At 42.0% G+C, this 16706-nt stretch overlaps 1 protein-coding gene across 1 annotated transcript; it reads left to right on the top strand.

The window, feature by feature from the left end:
* Window positions 1–332: 332 nt before the first annotated feature.
* Window positions 333–7046, top strand: LOC138851446 (dual specificity protein phosphatase CDC14C-like; the record flags this gene model as incomplete). The annotated part of the gene is given in 1 exon segment (XM_070080583.1): window positions 333–7046. A coding segment is annotated over 1 exon segment (57 nt), but the record flags the coding sequence as incomplete, so codon positions are not given.
* Between the last annotated feature and the right edge of the window lie 9660 nt (window positions 7047–16706).

Genomic DNA, 16706 nt, shown 5'->3' with positions numbered 1-16706 from the left:
AACCATATTCCACCTTAAATATGCAAATAAATTTATTAATATACAGTGGATTTACTTGCACCGAGTAGACACCAGGGAGACTTCGTGAGGCATCAGGGAGACCTGGCTTTATATACAAATACACATGTACATGCATTACATACATAAATATCTGTACATTATATAAAAAATTACACAAGCAGTAATTTTGCATCATAGCATCTATTGTGCTTTTGTGAGTGCCAGTGATTTTTATTATGTAAATTTGAATTATAATTTGATACAGTAAAGTATTTGTTCTGATATATACTATTTTTGGAAATAATTAAAATTTCTTTGTCATTCTGTTTCACAGCCGAAACACAAATACAATCACCAGCCGTTCCACGAAAGCTGCCCTCGTCAGATGACTACCAATACTGCCCACCACGAAAAACAAGAACAAGAAAATTGCTGAGAATTCATCCTCACCATCATCAGCATCTTCCTCCAACACCGACTCCACCAACATCTCCACCAGCAACAAGATTTCCACCAAGAAATCTCGAAACTCTTCCATCAGCAAGCTTGGCTCCACCGAGGACACCCCCACCCACCCCTACACATCCAGCAAGTCGCAGGCTTCCCCCACCAACTCCTGTAATGATAAAGAGCCGAATGCCTCATTCATCTCAAGTGACAAAGAGGATAAAGTCTTGTCCTGCACTTCCACTCCCGAGAGAAAAAGTGCTTCAGCAGAGCTCCGGAACACTTCCAAGGCTGCCAAAGGTACTTCCAAGTCTTGGTCATTTGAGGTTGTGTCAGAGAAGAGGTCTAGAGGGGAAACCAAAGTGTCAAGATCTGCTCCCCCAGAGTTGAGAAAAACAGCTTCAGTTGAAGTTAAGGGAAGCAAAAGTGCTCTGGGAACAAATTTTCGAAGATCTGGTCGTGGTGTCAACCGAAATGAATTAGGAGGAAAGAAAAGTGGTGGGCTAAAAAAGAGGTCACATAGTCCTTCAAACAGAGAGCCCGGGAGAAGCCTCAAGACTCGCAAATCTCGAAGTAGAGTCACTAGTCCAGAACCTGTTGTGAGTGACACATCAGAGAGAAGCAAGTCAGATAAAAGTCGAGATATAAGCAACAAGAAAAAAGCTTCACAAACTCAGATTACTGAATACTACACAATTCGGAAAGAAAAGAGTACATATAAAGTAATAAGAACACTTCCTGATGATCCACCCAATGATCGGGGTACACGAATTCGAGCGGGATGGGACGAGGATGGAAAGCGAGTAACAAGTGTTAGTGCCATCACTACACGGCGCTCCCGCCACATTCCCAATGAGTGACTGTTAGTTCCTTGTTGTAACTGTGGTGTAGCAGCTCTTCTTAATTTAAAGAAATTGTACAAATGTTAATTATCCATAGACGTGATATAAAAGAGCAGGGCTCTCTATAATGCATTAGAAACTTCAATAATTTTTGTAATACTCTGAATGCCTTTTGTGGGTTTTGAGAAGCCTCTCCATTTTTACTTTCCCAAAGATATAAAAAGCTTGAATTGGAGCCAGATCTAAGTGTGCCTGTTTTATGATAGGTAAGTGTTGTGCCATGTCCTTATGTTGTACAAATTACATATAGGTCAAAGAACTTGTTCTGGTTTGTCAATAATTTTTCCTGGTAATTATTATAGACTTAAGCCCACTGATGTGTGGATACAAGTGAGCTTTTGCACGAGGAAAGATAAGAAAATAATACCTTAATTCTGTTGTAATACAATATCAATAATAGTTATAACAAGAGTATTATGTTTTTAGAATAGTGTTTATTCAGGCTGCTATTTGTGGGCAGTTAGTGATTTGCTAATTTTTCTTGGAATATTTATTTTTAGGAGTCATATTTTTCTTGCTAAAAATATACAGGTCTCCCTCAACATTCACAAGGGTTAGGGGATCAAGAGCCTCGCGAATGTTTGGTGCTCCAAAATATTGTAGGGAAATATACAATACTGCTTCCTTAACTTGTTGAACCATGAACAATCATAAAATACATGAAAACATCGTAAATTGTACTAAATACATACATGTTATGGTTTAATAACATGTGTGTTATTAAATACCACTGCCTCCACCAATGCCTCCACCACTTCCTCAACCACTGCGAGTCCCTACTACCCTCCCTCCGACCCCGCAACTGGCAGCCAGCCCTCTCACCACTCAGTGTGGTGAGTGTTTTGTTTGTTCATTATTTGCTGTTAAACTACAGTATAAATAATGTAAACACATTCATGACTGCATATTGGAATGGCTATTTGGACAGGTATTGGACAATGACATCATGTGTTTACTCTTGAACACAGCAAAGAATCAAACATTTCTGCTAATGCTAATAATAACAATAGTAATAATAATAATAAATGCGATAGAATTGAAGAAGGAAATCGTACAAAAATACGAGTTGACACATCGTCAGTGTGGCTTTGTTTATGCTGGAGTGAGCAGTAGTCTCTGTGCTCTTCCAAACATTTCACAATAATTCACTGTGTTTGGTGCTTGTAGATTGAGTGCGACTGGAGTGGTAGAGGCAGTGGTTGAGGCAGTGGTTGAGGCAGTGGGTGACGCAGTAGGTGAGGCAGTGGGTGAGGCAGTGGGTGAGGCAGTGGGTGAAGCAGTGGTTGAGGCAGCGGCTTAGGCAGCGGTTGAGGCAGCAGTTGAGGCAGTGGTATTTAATAACGTTATAAATAATAATAATACATATTATTAACATTTATTATTATTATTAACATGTATGTTATTAAATCACTGCCTCGCCCAATGCCTCAACCACTGCCTCAACCGCTGTCTCCCCCAGCAGTAGCAGAAATGTTTGATTCTTTGCTGTGTTCCAGAGTAAACACATAATGTCACCGTCCAATACCTGTCCAAATAGCCATTCCAATATGCAGTCATGAATGAGTTTACGTTATTTATACTGTAGTTTAATAGCAAATAATGAACAAACAAAACACTCGCCACACTGGTGGGAGGGCTGGCTGCCAGTTGCGGGGGTCGGAGGGAGGGTAGTAGGGACTCGCAGGTGGTTGGAAACTTAAATATGATTTGGCGGCTGGGAATTTGGAGGCTCGGAATTTGGCAGTTGGGAATTCGCGAATGTGTGAAGCCCGCGAAAGTTGAAAACGCGAATGTTGAGGGAGACCTGTAATGTAATTTTGAAACATAAGCATACAAGGTTTCCTCTTGTTCTTGATGTTCACTATAATACTATACATTGGTGGACAGTTGGTAATACTGCCTCTTGAAACCAATAATCTGGTGTCATTGGAGACATGATTCTTAATGATACCTTGTTCCAAAGGCTCCCATTAAGATATAAGCACTGATACAATAATTGACCACTGGAGATGCACCTTACTCTATTTTTGTGATGGAAGAGAATGCTTCATGTGTACTTATTGGCCAAATGATGCTTACAGTTAAAAGAGATATTTTGCTTGAACTTTTTATCTGTACAAAGTATATTTTGTATATAAAAAATTGTATCAAATAGTGTATATTTGTGCTTCATTTAGTATTCACCATTGGTATTGTAATACTTTTATTACATTACTAAGAATATTTTGTACAGAGTAGAGATGCACTGAAGAAAACTTTGTAAGGATCATTATATTTGATTTAGCTAATTATAGTGTTACTGTTACTGTGGGGTAAAATCAAAAGAAAATTAATATTTTCTTACATAAGCTTAGTGTACTTTTGTTAAAAACCCATTTTAGGTTGTTTCAATGCAGAAGTAATGACAACCCAAAACTAAGCTTGTAGTTTTCTAGGGATTTGAAATCATAGAATCTTATTAATGAGAACCAAGGCCTTAAATGCTGGTGTAGAGCTGTTGAGCCAAGGAATTGGAGCTACTCTCCCCTTCCTTGGCTTAAACATGATTACATCAAATTTCCCAGGCACTGTATGACCCTTACAGGTTTTTAAATAATATTTTTTCTACATTCTTTTTCTAACTTTTGTGTTAAGATGTTAGCTTCTATTTTGTAGTTATTCATTTAGAAGTTAAGTAAGCTTTTAAATTGTCTTAACTGTCTGAGTCATTTGTCAGAACTGTTTGATTTTTAATGAAGAGCAGAGATATTTAATTATAAGTAAATTAATTTAATTAAGTAAACTTACCTTTTATTCATAAATTAATTGGATGTGTTTCATATAAAATAAGTACCACAATTTATTAAATAATGAAGATGAAAAGTTACTGCACTGTGACTGGAATGATTCACAACCAACTTTAAAAATTGAAAATGAATCTTTCACACTGTTTCAATCCATTTTCAATCATTATAAAGTTATGACTATGTTTTGTGCTAGTATTTGTTGAATTTAAGAATAATAATATTAACATCCCTCCCTTTGAAGGAGGGGTGTTAATGTTGCAATTTTATAAACTGTAGTGTAAGCATGCCTCTGGCAAGACAGTGATAGAGTGACTGATGAAAGTTTTTCTTTTAATAGTAATATTTTTTATAACTACTGAAATGTTGATATTCTTTCCAAATTGAGGTATTTTGGTTTTAACCCTTTCAGGGTCGGCAGGCCATCTCCTAAACTTGTTCTCAGGGTCGGAAATTTTTCGAAAAAAAAATGATTTTTCTTATGAAATGATGGAGAATCTTTTTCCCGGTCATAATGATACCAAAAGTATGAAATTTTATGGAAAACTTACGGAATTGTGCTCTCACAAAGCGGTCTTGACGATGTTTACGCATCGGCGATTTTGCCCACTTTGAGCCCTATTTTCGGCCACTTCTAATTTACAAGTCGACAGAAATCATAACTATTTCGCTAGAACTCTATTTTTTCTATCGAATGAGTACAAGAAACCACCCATTTACCGATTTCAACTATCCAATAAAGTCTGAAATAGGCAATTTTGCCAATTTCACACAAATTTCAAAAGATGTCAGTTTCCAAATAGGGCCCAGAATAAACAAGACAGACATTCCTGGCACTAAAATAACATTTCCTCTGTTCATTAGTCGCATCCCCAGGCCTCTGTTACATTTCTTTTGTTTTCCACTTTGAATTTTTATTCTCACAAAAAATAGAAGATTTACTGTTATGCAGACTACTGCATTAGTGTAGAAATGGTATAAATAATATCAGTGCACTTGTGAAAGAATATTCGACTCACCAGTTGACGTGTATTGGATGCATGGGTTGATTTATTTACTTTTGAACTTTGGCAAAAATCGAACATTTCTGCTACTTTGAGCTCAATTTCAAGGTACTTTTCATTGTGAAAGCAATAAAAATCATCTCAATTTCCGTAATATGTCCTCCATTCTGTAAAATGAGACCAGGAAAACTAGAATACAACCATAAATAGCATATGAAAATACACTGCAAAGTCGCTGTTTTAAACCAAAAACGCGGTTGGAGTTTTTCTCATTATGCACTGTGTGCTGTAGGATTTTTTTTTTATACTGCACACACTGACCACATAGACCCATTCTTTCATATGTAGGCCTATCAGCTTTCTCTCACTAGATTTGAAGGAGCTAGAATTTGAATACTAGTATGGCACCAACCCTGAAAGGGTTAATAATATTCCTATTTTTTTTTTGTACCAAGAATTACTTGAAAAATAATAATATTCCTCTACTGTGTATGCACTTTTTACCTGTGCACACAGTTGTTTTAACATGCATTCAATCAAAGCATATGCATGAATGGTATACTGCATTTGGAATTGACACAAAATGTATAGATTGAGATAATCATACTTCCTTTTCTTTTTTTCATTATGGTATTGTATAGTACAGGTATAACGGTACAGATCCATTGACCATATTTGTCTGCTGTAGTCGGCCATAATTATTCTATGCTACTGTTAGTTATTTACTTATTTAAACTACCAGATTTGTCAAATGAAATTTCCTTCAGCTTATGTTTTAAAAGTAGTGTAGTGTTCTTCCTTGTTCTGCACTGTTATTTTAAAGTTTGGATTAATTTTTATCTAATGTTTCTGTGCTAGGTCTTATTTGTCTTCATGAAAAAAAAAATTATATTACAGTAACATCTGATTTTTTTTTAATTTAATAAATTCATTAAATATTGTGTTTACTCAGAAAACATGATAGTTTTATATTTTGTTTATTTGTCTTAAGTTTGCATGATGGTGATGAGTGACACAATTAGCTGTAGTTGCCTTTGCATATGCTGTACTCTCTTTTATAAGCATATTAATTTAGTTAAAAATCATATTTATAAAATAATTATTTATATTTTTATTTCTTATGAAGGATTTTATGAATTAACTGCAAATAATAAATAATAGTTTATGTATCTAATATCACATTTCCATGGCAATGTATATTTTTAAATACTAATTTTGTGTATGAGGAAAATGTTAGTGGCTAAATTGAATGTTGTAAAACTCCTTATAAGTGATAAAATATGCTTTAAATATCTATCATATTGTTGACATCTTGTTGTATTTCTCTTCAAACTATTGTTTTATGTTGAACCATGCATTTTAATGCATAAGATTTGATTATCTTGCATTCCTAAATTCCCAAATGTTAGGAATCATGAACATGAATCTTACCATATGAGAGATCAGGTACAGTACTGTACTTGGTTTCTTCATTAATTGAATATACATTGACCCCCAACTTTCAATACATAGTAACCCTCTGAATTTGGGATTTATTTGTGTCGTTAAATACATACAGTATTAACAACAGTCTTGAATACAGTGATTGCTTGCAAAATATCAGGACTTGGTTAATTTCTATATAAAATGTAAATTTGTTTTATGTTCAGCAATACAAATTTATCTATAATACTGTTATGAGGCAGTTGTAAAGTGTTCATAGATTATACAGTGTTCACCTGTTGGTCTGGCTTCTTTTATATAAATATTAATAAGGAAATATCTTTGAGTACAGGTACTACTTCATTTTAAATAACACAATTGCTTTTTTTTGGGGGGAATTGAACTATTTTTCTAACCCTGTTTGTTATGCAATAGAAGTTTGTAGTGTCTTATTTGAGAAAAAATATTAAATACAGAATATCAAATGATATGGTTGTTTGCATTCTTCCAAGAAATTATCATCTGTGGTAAATATAACTGTTTAGTGCAAGAGGTGCTTTATTTAGTTAACTGTAAAGCATATTTACAATATAACAATATTACACCTAGTTCATACAAAGGAATGAATAGGAATCACTTATTGTATATAGAAAATCAAACAAAGAGGAGTACAGCTGTAAAATGATCTCTCTTCAAGGGGGGCTCTTTGGCATGGTGAAGAGGCTTTTGGTCTGAGGAATTAGACCTGTTGGTCTCCTTCCTCAGACCGAACCTAATTACCCCCCAATCCCCCCTCCCCTATCCCATCCTCTCTTTTTATTTTCCTCCTCCTCCTCCTCCCTGTCCCTCCCTAATTCCCTTCCTCTTTTTGGCCTTTTTGATTCTTCCCACAGGCATGCTAGTTCCTAGGTAGGGGAAAGGGTACCGGGGTCCATCCCATTCCATTGAGGTTGTTGGCGGTGGTGTAGTTTGCCGTGGAATCTGGCCGCCCTCTCTTTTGTCCACCGAGGTAGCTCGGCAGATGTGAGGTTGCTATCGTGGATTGCTGGTTTACTGGCATGAAAGGTAGGGTATGGCACGGGTTCCATGCCGCATCTGCACAACTTGCGGTGCTGAGGTCCTCTTGGGCGTGGAGGGCGATTTCCGGCCCTTTCATTCCTCTTAGAAACTATTCCCCCCGTTTCCCCCTCTTTTTTATTCTTTTTTTTATTTTTATTTCTTTTTTCTTTTTTTTTTTTCTTAAAAACAGAAAGAAGAAACCTAACCATAGAAGACCCAGTCCATGAACCTGCTACCCCCAGGCTCCTTCTTGATACTGCACCCCATTCTGACCCTGCCTCGTTTTTTGACCACTCTTCGGACACTCCTGATGCCCCTGTACCTCTTGCTGGTGCTGTTTCATCACCAGCTTCAGGTACTGGGGTCTCGACTGAGTCCTTCGATTTCTCTGACCTCCACCCTCCTTTGACTATGCTTCCGGCCTCTCCCTCTACGGTGCAGCAATTTTTGAATTCCCAGCCCATCCCACGTCGGACCAACTCTGGTCCCACTTCTAAACGCCAACGACAATTACCTGATGATACTTCGCCACCTTCCCGTTCTACTCAGAAAAGACCGACACGTCATGCACTCCCTTTCCATGCTCAGTTTCGGACCGCACAATGGACTAAATTCTTTACGACCGATTTCCTCTATTGCCTATCTTTCCAACCATAGTATTGGCAAGGCGCACCTATGCCATGTTGGTAGAGATATTTCTTTTCATGTTCTCGGAAGCGGTACACGCATCATCATTGTCCAGAATGCTACCCAAGCTCATGATCTTTCTTTTCTTTCACATACTGATACTATTCTTGTCACTATTGAAAAACATCATTCCCTCAATTCTTGTAGTGGTACTGTCATTCTGCTCCATACCATAGTCCAACAGAATTTCCAGACATGTGGCAATGACATCCTTGAACAGCTGGAACTCCAAGATCTCCCAATCCTCAAAGTAGACACTTATGTCCTTCCTGCCCGCGGGCGGAGACGATACCCCTGCAATGTGGCTCGATTAATTTTCAACAGCCGTGAACTCCCATCTTCTGTTTATGTAGCAGGACATCGGTTACAAGTTCGAAAGGTGATCCCTACACTGCAACAGTGTAGAAATTGCTGACGATTTGGTCACCCAGCAAAATACTGCAGATCTATAGCCGAATGCCCAGCCTGTGGTGCCGATGACCATTCTAATACGTCTTTTAACCAACCTCCCTCTTCCCTTAATTGTCATGAGGCTCGCCCTTCTTACTCTCGCGGATGCCAGGTCTACTTAAATGAGCCGGAAATCCGTTGCCTCAGAGGCAGAAGGTCTCCCTTATGCTATGGCAGTTTCTCATATACACCTCCAAGGGAGACTACCCTGTATTTATTATTCTCGTGTTTCTAAACTTTCCCCCACTTCTAGGGTCCCATCTTCTGCAGCCTCCTCTGTGGTTACCCCTCCCATAGTCACTCCTGTCTCTAATACTTTTGCTGTCCTGGGCTCAGAAGTCCCTACTTCAACACCTCAGTCTGTTCTCACTTCTTCGTGTTCTTCCTCACAAGCCCTGGTATTGACAAGACCTCGTACAACACCTCTTCCCAATCGCCCCTCTACTTCTCAAAAGTCCAAAAAATCCCTAGTGCTCAAATCTCCTTTAACCCCTCCTTCCCTTCTTCCGCCTCCACATTTTACCTTTCCAGTATCTGTACCTGGTTCTTTCCCTCTCACTGGCTCTGCTTCAAGTGTGGAGGCTTACCCTCCTCCTCCTCGTACTGTGCCTTCCTCCCCTGTCCCCTCTCAAGTTTCTTCCTCTTCTGCCACTTCCCAGGTTTCTGGTTCTTCTTTTCCCTTCCACACTACTTCTCCAGTTCCTTCCACCCTTTCGTCTTCCCTTACTTTTGTACAGTCCATTACTGTCCCAATCTTTACTCACCCTCCTCCTTCCATCTCCAATATTGTCTCCCATACAGCATTTTTGAATTTCAAAACACTTGAAGCTATCTCAGAATATATTGCAGAGACTAAACCATTAATAGACACTGATCCGCCCCCTGTTCCTTCTCTTTCCTCTCCTCTGCGCAACTCCTTTCTTCACAAAGCTCAGTTCCTTCGCTACTTGAACGTTTTCCGCTGCTGCCACACGTGGACTTTTCAAACCCCTCTAGTCCGTAGGTACCCTTACCTATAGATTTCTGGTATCTTTATCGTTACCAATCATGGCTTATTTAAAGTGGAAAATCCACGGCATCAGGGGTAATCGGGGTGAGCTTAAGATGTTGCTTTCCCAGTTTTTCCCTGTTGGTGTTTGCTTACAAGAACCAAAATTACACTCCGCTATTGTCTATCCCATCTCAGGCTATAATTTATTGTATTCTTCGGATCCTTTTTCTGATGGGACTTTTAATGAAAGTGCCCTTCTTCTATGCATTGATATTCCGTACCATCAGCTATTTGTTTGTACTTCGCTGCATTACACTGCAACCCATATCCACTTGAGTAAGTGGTATACAATCTGTTCTTTGTATCTCTCTCCTTCTCGGGCATTATCTATCCCGGATGTTACCTTTCTTGTCTCATCCTTACTGCCACCACTTTTGTTACTTGGCGATTTTAATCCTCGTCATTTCCTCTGGGGATGTCTCACTGTGATTCCCATGGCATTCAGTTGGAGGCATTTTTCGCTTCTCACCCCCTCCATGTTTTAAATACAGGTACTCCCAACCATTTTGATCCTCGTACTCATACTCTCTCTTGCATCGATCTCTGTCTGCTCTTCCTCCGTTGCACTAGACTTCACCTGGTCTGTTCTCCCGGATTTACATGACAGCGATCATTTTCCAATCATTCTTACTTCTCTTTCACATTCACCATCTCTTCATAGCACACACTGGCAATTTGATCAAGCAAATTGGGACCTTTCCTCGCAACTAACTGCTTTTAATGAGGTTCCTTCTTCATCTTCCATTGATGAGCTTTTACACCTCTTCTCGTCCTCAGTTTTAACAGCAGCTTCTCATACTATACTCTAAACATTGGGCAGGCATTCTGAGAAGTGCGTGCCTTGGTGGTCTTCTGCTTGTGCTTGTGCAGTACGTTTGAAACGCGCTGCATGGGGCAGGTTCCGGTACAACAGGACCACTGAGAGACTTCTTGATTTTAAGCAGAAGCATGTGGTTGCTTGCCGTGTCATCCATGACGCTAACTGCCCTTGTTGGCAAGATTATGTTTGCACCATCACCTCTGCTTCCTCTATGAGTGCAGTCTGGAAAAAAAGTATGGAAACTGAGTTGTAAATACTCTCCTGACCCAGCTCCTGTTCTGCGGGTTGCCGGTGTTGATATAGCAAACCCTCTTGACGTTGCCGTTGAGATAGGTAATCATCTGGTCCGTATTTCTCTGGGGGCTACATCTATGCCCCTCGTTCCTCTTCAAGGGGGACTCCTTGGCGTGGTGAAGAGGCTCTTGGTCTGAGGAATTAGACCTGTCGGTCTACTTCCTCAGACCGAACCAAATTACCCCCCAATCCCCTGTTCCCTATCCCATCCTCCCCTTTTTCCTTTCCTCCTCCTCCTCCCCACCCCTCCCTTTTGCCCTTCCTTTTTTTTTTTTTTTTTTTTTTTTTTTTTCCACAGGCACGCTAGTTCCTAGGTAGGGGAAAGGGTACCGGTGTCCATCCCATTCCGTTGAGGTTCTTGGCGGTGGCGTAGTTTGCCGTGGAATCTGGATTGCCTGGGGATGTCCTGATCCCTCTCCGGTATCCCGGAGGGTGGCTTTGGGTGTCTCTCGGGCGACGGGTGTATCTCTGGAAGCCACCTTTCGGATTCCGGGGGTGGTGGCCAAAGGAGGTATGCTTTGTGGCGGATTTCCGGCCGCCCTCTCTTTTGTCCACCAAGGTAGCTCGGCAGATGTGAGGTAGCTATCCCGGATTGCCGGTTTACTGGCATGATGGGTAGGGTATGGCACGGGTTCCATGCTGCATCTGCGCTACTTGCGGTGCTGAGGTCCTCTTGGGCGCGGAGGGAGATTTCTGGCCCTTTCATTCCTCCTAGGAACTATCCCTCCCCGGTCCCCCCTTTTTTTATTCTTTTTTTTATTTTTATTTTCTTTTCTTCTTTCTTTTTTTTCTTAAAAACAAAAAGAAAGAAGTAACCTAACCATGGCAGCCCTAGTCCATGAACCTGCTACCCCCGGGCCCCTTCTTGATACTGCACCCCGTTCTGACCCCGCCTCGTCTTTGGACCACTCTTCAGAAACTCCTCATGCCTCTGTACCTCTTGCCGGTGCTGTTTCCTCACCCTCTTCAGGTACTGAGGCCTCGACTGACTCCTTCGATTTATCTGACCTTCGCTCTCCTCTGACTATGCTTCCGGCCTCTCCCTCTACGGTGTGGCAATTTTCGAATCGCCGGCCCGTTCCACGTCGGACGAACTCTGGTCCCACGCCTAAACGACAACGACAATTACCTGCTGATGATATTTATCCACCTTCTCGTTCTTCTCAGAAAAGATCGACACGTTCTTCACTACCTTTCCATGCTCAGTTTCAGACTGCACAATGGACTAAATTCTTCACTTTACGACCGACTTCCTCTACTACCTATCTTTCTGACCACAGTATTGGCAAGGCACTCCTACGCCATGTTGGTAAAGATATTTCTTTTCATGCTCTTAAGAGCGGTACGTGCATCGTCACTGTACAAAATGCTACCCAGGCTCATGAGCTTTCTCGTCTTTCCCATATCGATGCTGTTCCTGTAACTATTGAAAAGCATCATTCCCTCAATTCTTGTAGTGGTACCATCATTCTGCCCCATACCATAGTTCAACAAAATTTCCAGACATGTGGCACTGACATTCTTGAACAGCTGGAACTCCAAGATCTCCCAATCCTCAAGGTAGACACTTACGTTCTTCCTGCCCGCGGGCGGAGACGATACCCTAGCAATGTGGCTCGTTTAACTTTTGACAGCCCTGAACTCCTATCCTCAGTTTATGTAGCAGGACATCGGTTACAGGTTCGAAAGGTGATCCCTACACCGCAACAGTGTAGAAATTGCTGGCGATTTGGCCATCCAGCGAAATATTGCAGATCTATCGCCGAATGCCCAGTCTGTGGTGCCGATGACCATTCTAATACGTCTTGCAATCGACCTCCCTCTTGCCTTAATTGTCATGAGGCTCACCCTTCGTACTCTCGCCATTGTCAAGTCTACTTAAACGAGCGGGAAATCCGTTACCTCAAAGAGGCAGAAGGTCTCCCTTATGCCATGGCAGTTTCTCATCTCCGCCTCCAAGGGAGACTACCTCGTGTTTCTTATTCCCGTGTTTCAAAATGTCCCCCCACTTCTGGTATCCCATCTTCTGCACCCACCTCTGTGGCTAATTCTTCTGCTGTCCTCGGCTCAGACGTCCCTACTTCAACGTCTCAGTCTGATCTTGCTTCTTCGTGTTCTCTCTCACAAGCCTCAGTAATGATGAGATCTCGTATGACACCTCCTCCCAATCGTCCCTCTACTTCTCAAAAGTCAAAAAAAGGTCCGTTAACACCTCATTTTCCTTTCCCTGTCTCTGTACCTGGTTCTCCCCCTCTCACTGGCTCTGTTACAAGTGTAGAGGTTCACCCTCCTCCTCGTACTGTACCTTCCTCCCCTGTTCCCTCCCAAGTTTCTTCCTCTTCGGCCACCTCCCAGGTTTCTGCCTCTTCTGTCCCCTTCCACGCTTCTCCAGTTCCCTCCACCCTTCCGTCCCCCCCTACCTTGGTACAGTCCATTACAGTTCCAATCTTTACTCATCCTCCCCCTACCATTTCCAATATTGTCTCCCATACGACGTCTCTGAATTCTGAAACACTTGAAGCAATCTCTGAATATATTGCAGAGACCAAACCATCAATGGACACTGATCCACCCTCCGCTCCTTCTCTCTCCTCTACTCCATCTGCGCAACTCTTTTCTTCACAGCGCACCGTTCCTTCGCTGCTTGAATGTTTTCCACTGCCTCCGCATGTGGACTTTTCTAACCCCTCTAGTCCGTAGGAACCCTTACCTGTGGATTTCAGGTATCTTTATCATTGCCAATCATGGCCTATTTATAGTGGAATATACGCGGTCTCAGGGGTAATCGGGGTGAGCTTCAGATGTTACTCTCCCAGTTTTCCCCTGTTGGTGTTTGCTTACAGGAACCAAAATTACACTCTGCTGTTATCTCTCCCATCTCAGGCTATAATTTATTGTATTCTTCAGATCCTTTTCCTGATGGGACCTTTAATGAAAGTGCCTTTCTTCTACGCACTGATATTCCGTACCATCAGCTATTTGTTCGTACTTCGCTGCATTACACAGCAGCCCGTATCCACTTGCATAGGTGGCATACGCTCTGTTCTTTATATCTCTCTCCTTCTCGGGCATTATCTATTCCGGATATTGCCTTTCTTGTTTCGTCATTACCACCACCGATTCTGTTACTTGGTGATTTTAATGCCCACCATTTCCTCTGGGGGGGGTCTCACTGTGATTCCTGTGGCATTCAGTTAGAGGCTTTTCTTGCCACCCACCCCCTCCATGTTTTAAATACAGGTACTCTCACCCATTTTGATCCTCGGACTCACACTCTCTCTTGCATCGATCTCTCAGTCTGCTCTTCCTCCACAGCATTAGACTTCACTTGGTCTGTTCTTCCGGACTTACATGACAGCGATCATTTCCCAATCATTCTTACTTCCCCTTCATATTCACCACCTCTTCGCATCCCACGCTGGCAATTTGATCAGGTAAATTGGAACCTTTACTCACACCTAACTGTTTTTAGAGAGGTTCCTTCTTTGTCCTCCATCGATGAACTTTTACACCTCTTCTCGTCCTCCGTTTTAACCGCAGCTTCTCATTCTATACCCCAAACTTCGGGCAGGCATTCTCAGAAATGCGTGCATTGGTGGTCTCCTGCTTGTGCTTGTGCAGTACGTTTGAAACGCGCTGCATGGGGCAGGTACCGGTACAATAGAACCACAGAGAGACTTCTTGAATTTAAGCAGAAGCATGCGATCGCTTGCCGCGTCATCCGTGACGCTAAATGCACTTGCTGGTGAGATTATGTCTCCACCATCACCTCTGCTTCCTCTATGAGTGCAGTCTGGAAAAAAGTACGAAAACTGAGTGGTAAATATTCTCCTGACCCGGCTCCTGTTCTGCGGGTTGCCGGTGTTAATATAGCAAACCCACTAGATGTTGCCAATGAAATTGGCAATCATCTGGTCCGTATTTCTCAGGGACTCCATCTATGCCCCTCATTTCTTTCCTCAAAGTCTGCCAGAGAGTTAGCACCCTTGGACTTTTCTTCTCTCAGAGAAGAACATTATAATGTGCCTTTTACATTTCAAGAACTGGAGGCAACACTCTCAGCTTGCCGATCATCGGCAGCTGGGCCCGACAACATTCATATTCGTATGCTACAACATTTACATCAGTCAGCCCTTGCAGTCCTATTACGCCTTTACAATCTTATTTGGTTACAAGGAGTTCTTCCACAGCTGTGGAAATCCGCCATTGTTCTCCCTTTCCACAAACTAGGCACTACGGGACATGAAACTTCCCACTATCGTCCCATTGCTCTTACCAGTGCAGTTTGCAGGTATAATATTTTAGCCCAAGCCCACTCCTTAGGCCTTTGAGGCAATCTACCATCCTTCCTTAAGAACTTTTTAACTGACAGGCATTTCCGTGTTCGGGTTAATAATGTGCTCTCCCCGGACTTTATCCAAGCTGAAGATGTTCCCCAGGGATGTGTTCTGAGCACAACACTTTTTCTCCTTGCTATTAATGATTTGGCCTCTAGTCTTCCATCAAATATTTGGTCATCACTCTATGTTGATGACTTCGCTATTGCCTGTGCAGGCGCTGACTGTCACCTTATCACAGTTTCTCTCCAGCATGCAGTCGACCGTGTTTCCAATTGGGCCACCACACATGGGTTTAAATTTTCCAGCACTAAAACCCATCAAATTACTTTCACTAGACGCTCAGTCATCTCCGATCATCCTTTGTACCTCTATGGCTCCCGTATCCCTGAACGTGATACAGTCAAGTTTCTGGGCCTCCTCTTTGATCGTAGGTTATCCTGGAAACCTCACATTACCTTTCTGAAGACAACTTGCCACAGCCGGCTGAACCTCCTTAAAACCCTTGCTCATCTTTCATGGGGAGCTGATCGTCGAACCCTCCTTCGCCTACATTCCACCCTTATCTTATCGAAACTTGATTATGGTGACCAGATCTATTCAGCGGCATCTCCTGCTACTCTCTCTAGCCTTAACCCCATTCATCACCAAGGATTACGTTTATGCCTTGGTGCTTTTCGCTCTTCCCCTGTCGAGAGCCTCTATGCAGAAGCGAACATTCCATCCTTATCTGATCGCCGTGATGCCCATTGCCTTCGCTACTATGTACGCTCTCATGATCTCCGCAATCCTTCCATTTATAGAATGGTCATGGATATTAGTAGACATTCTTTATTTGTTCGCCGCCCCTGTTTACTCCGTCCCTTCTCTCTTCGCCTTCATTCGCTCTTGTCTTCTCTTCAATTACCACCTTTCTATGTACATGTAGCATCTTACTTTTCCCTACCCCCCTGGGAAGTTCCAGCTATTCGAGTCTGTTCTTTCTCTCTCCCTTGCTCGAAAGCCCAACTGTCTACGGTCGCTTCCCGCTCTCATTTTCTTGACCACTTTCACTCTCATTCTCATGCCATTGCTGTGTACACAGATGGCTCTAAGTCTTCTGACGGCGTAGGATTCGCAGCAGTGTTTCCGGACAGCGTCGTACAAGGGCATTTACTATCTTCGGCTAGTATTTTTACTGCTGAATTGTATGCCATCCTTACATCCACCAGGAGGCCTGGTCACAGACCGGGCCGCGGGGGCGTTGACCCCTGGAACTCTCTCCAGGTAAACTCCAGGTAAACTTATCCGTATTGCATCTATGCCTGTGTCATCATTTGTGGTTGTCTCAGACTCCCTTAGTGCTTTACAGGCTATACAGAAATTTGATACACCTCACCCCTTAGTCCTCCGTATCCAACTTTGGCTACGCCGCACTTTACCAAGCATAAAGATATTGTTTTTTGTTGGG

This window comes from Cherax quadricarinatus, unplaced genomic scaffold (genome assembly GCF_038502225.1).
Source record: "Cherax quadricarinatus isolate ZL_2023a unplaced genomic scaffold, ASM3850222v1 Contig646, whole genome shotgun sequence".
Taxonomy (NCBI): domain Eukaryota; kingdom Metazoa; phylum Arthropoda; class Malacostraca; order Decapoda; family Parastacidae; genus Cherax; species Cherax quadricarinatus.
The sequence above is the reverse complement of the archived record's forward strand: the minus strand, read 5'-3'. Positions and strand labels throughout refer to the sequence as shown.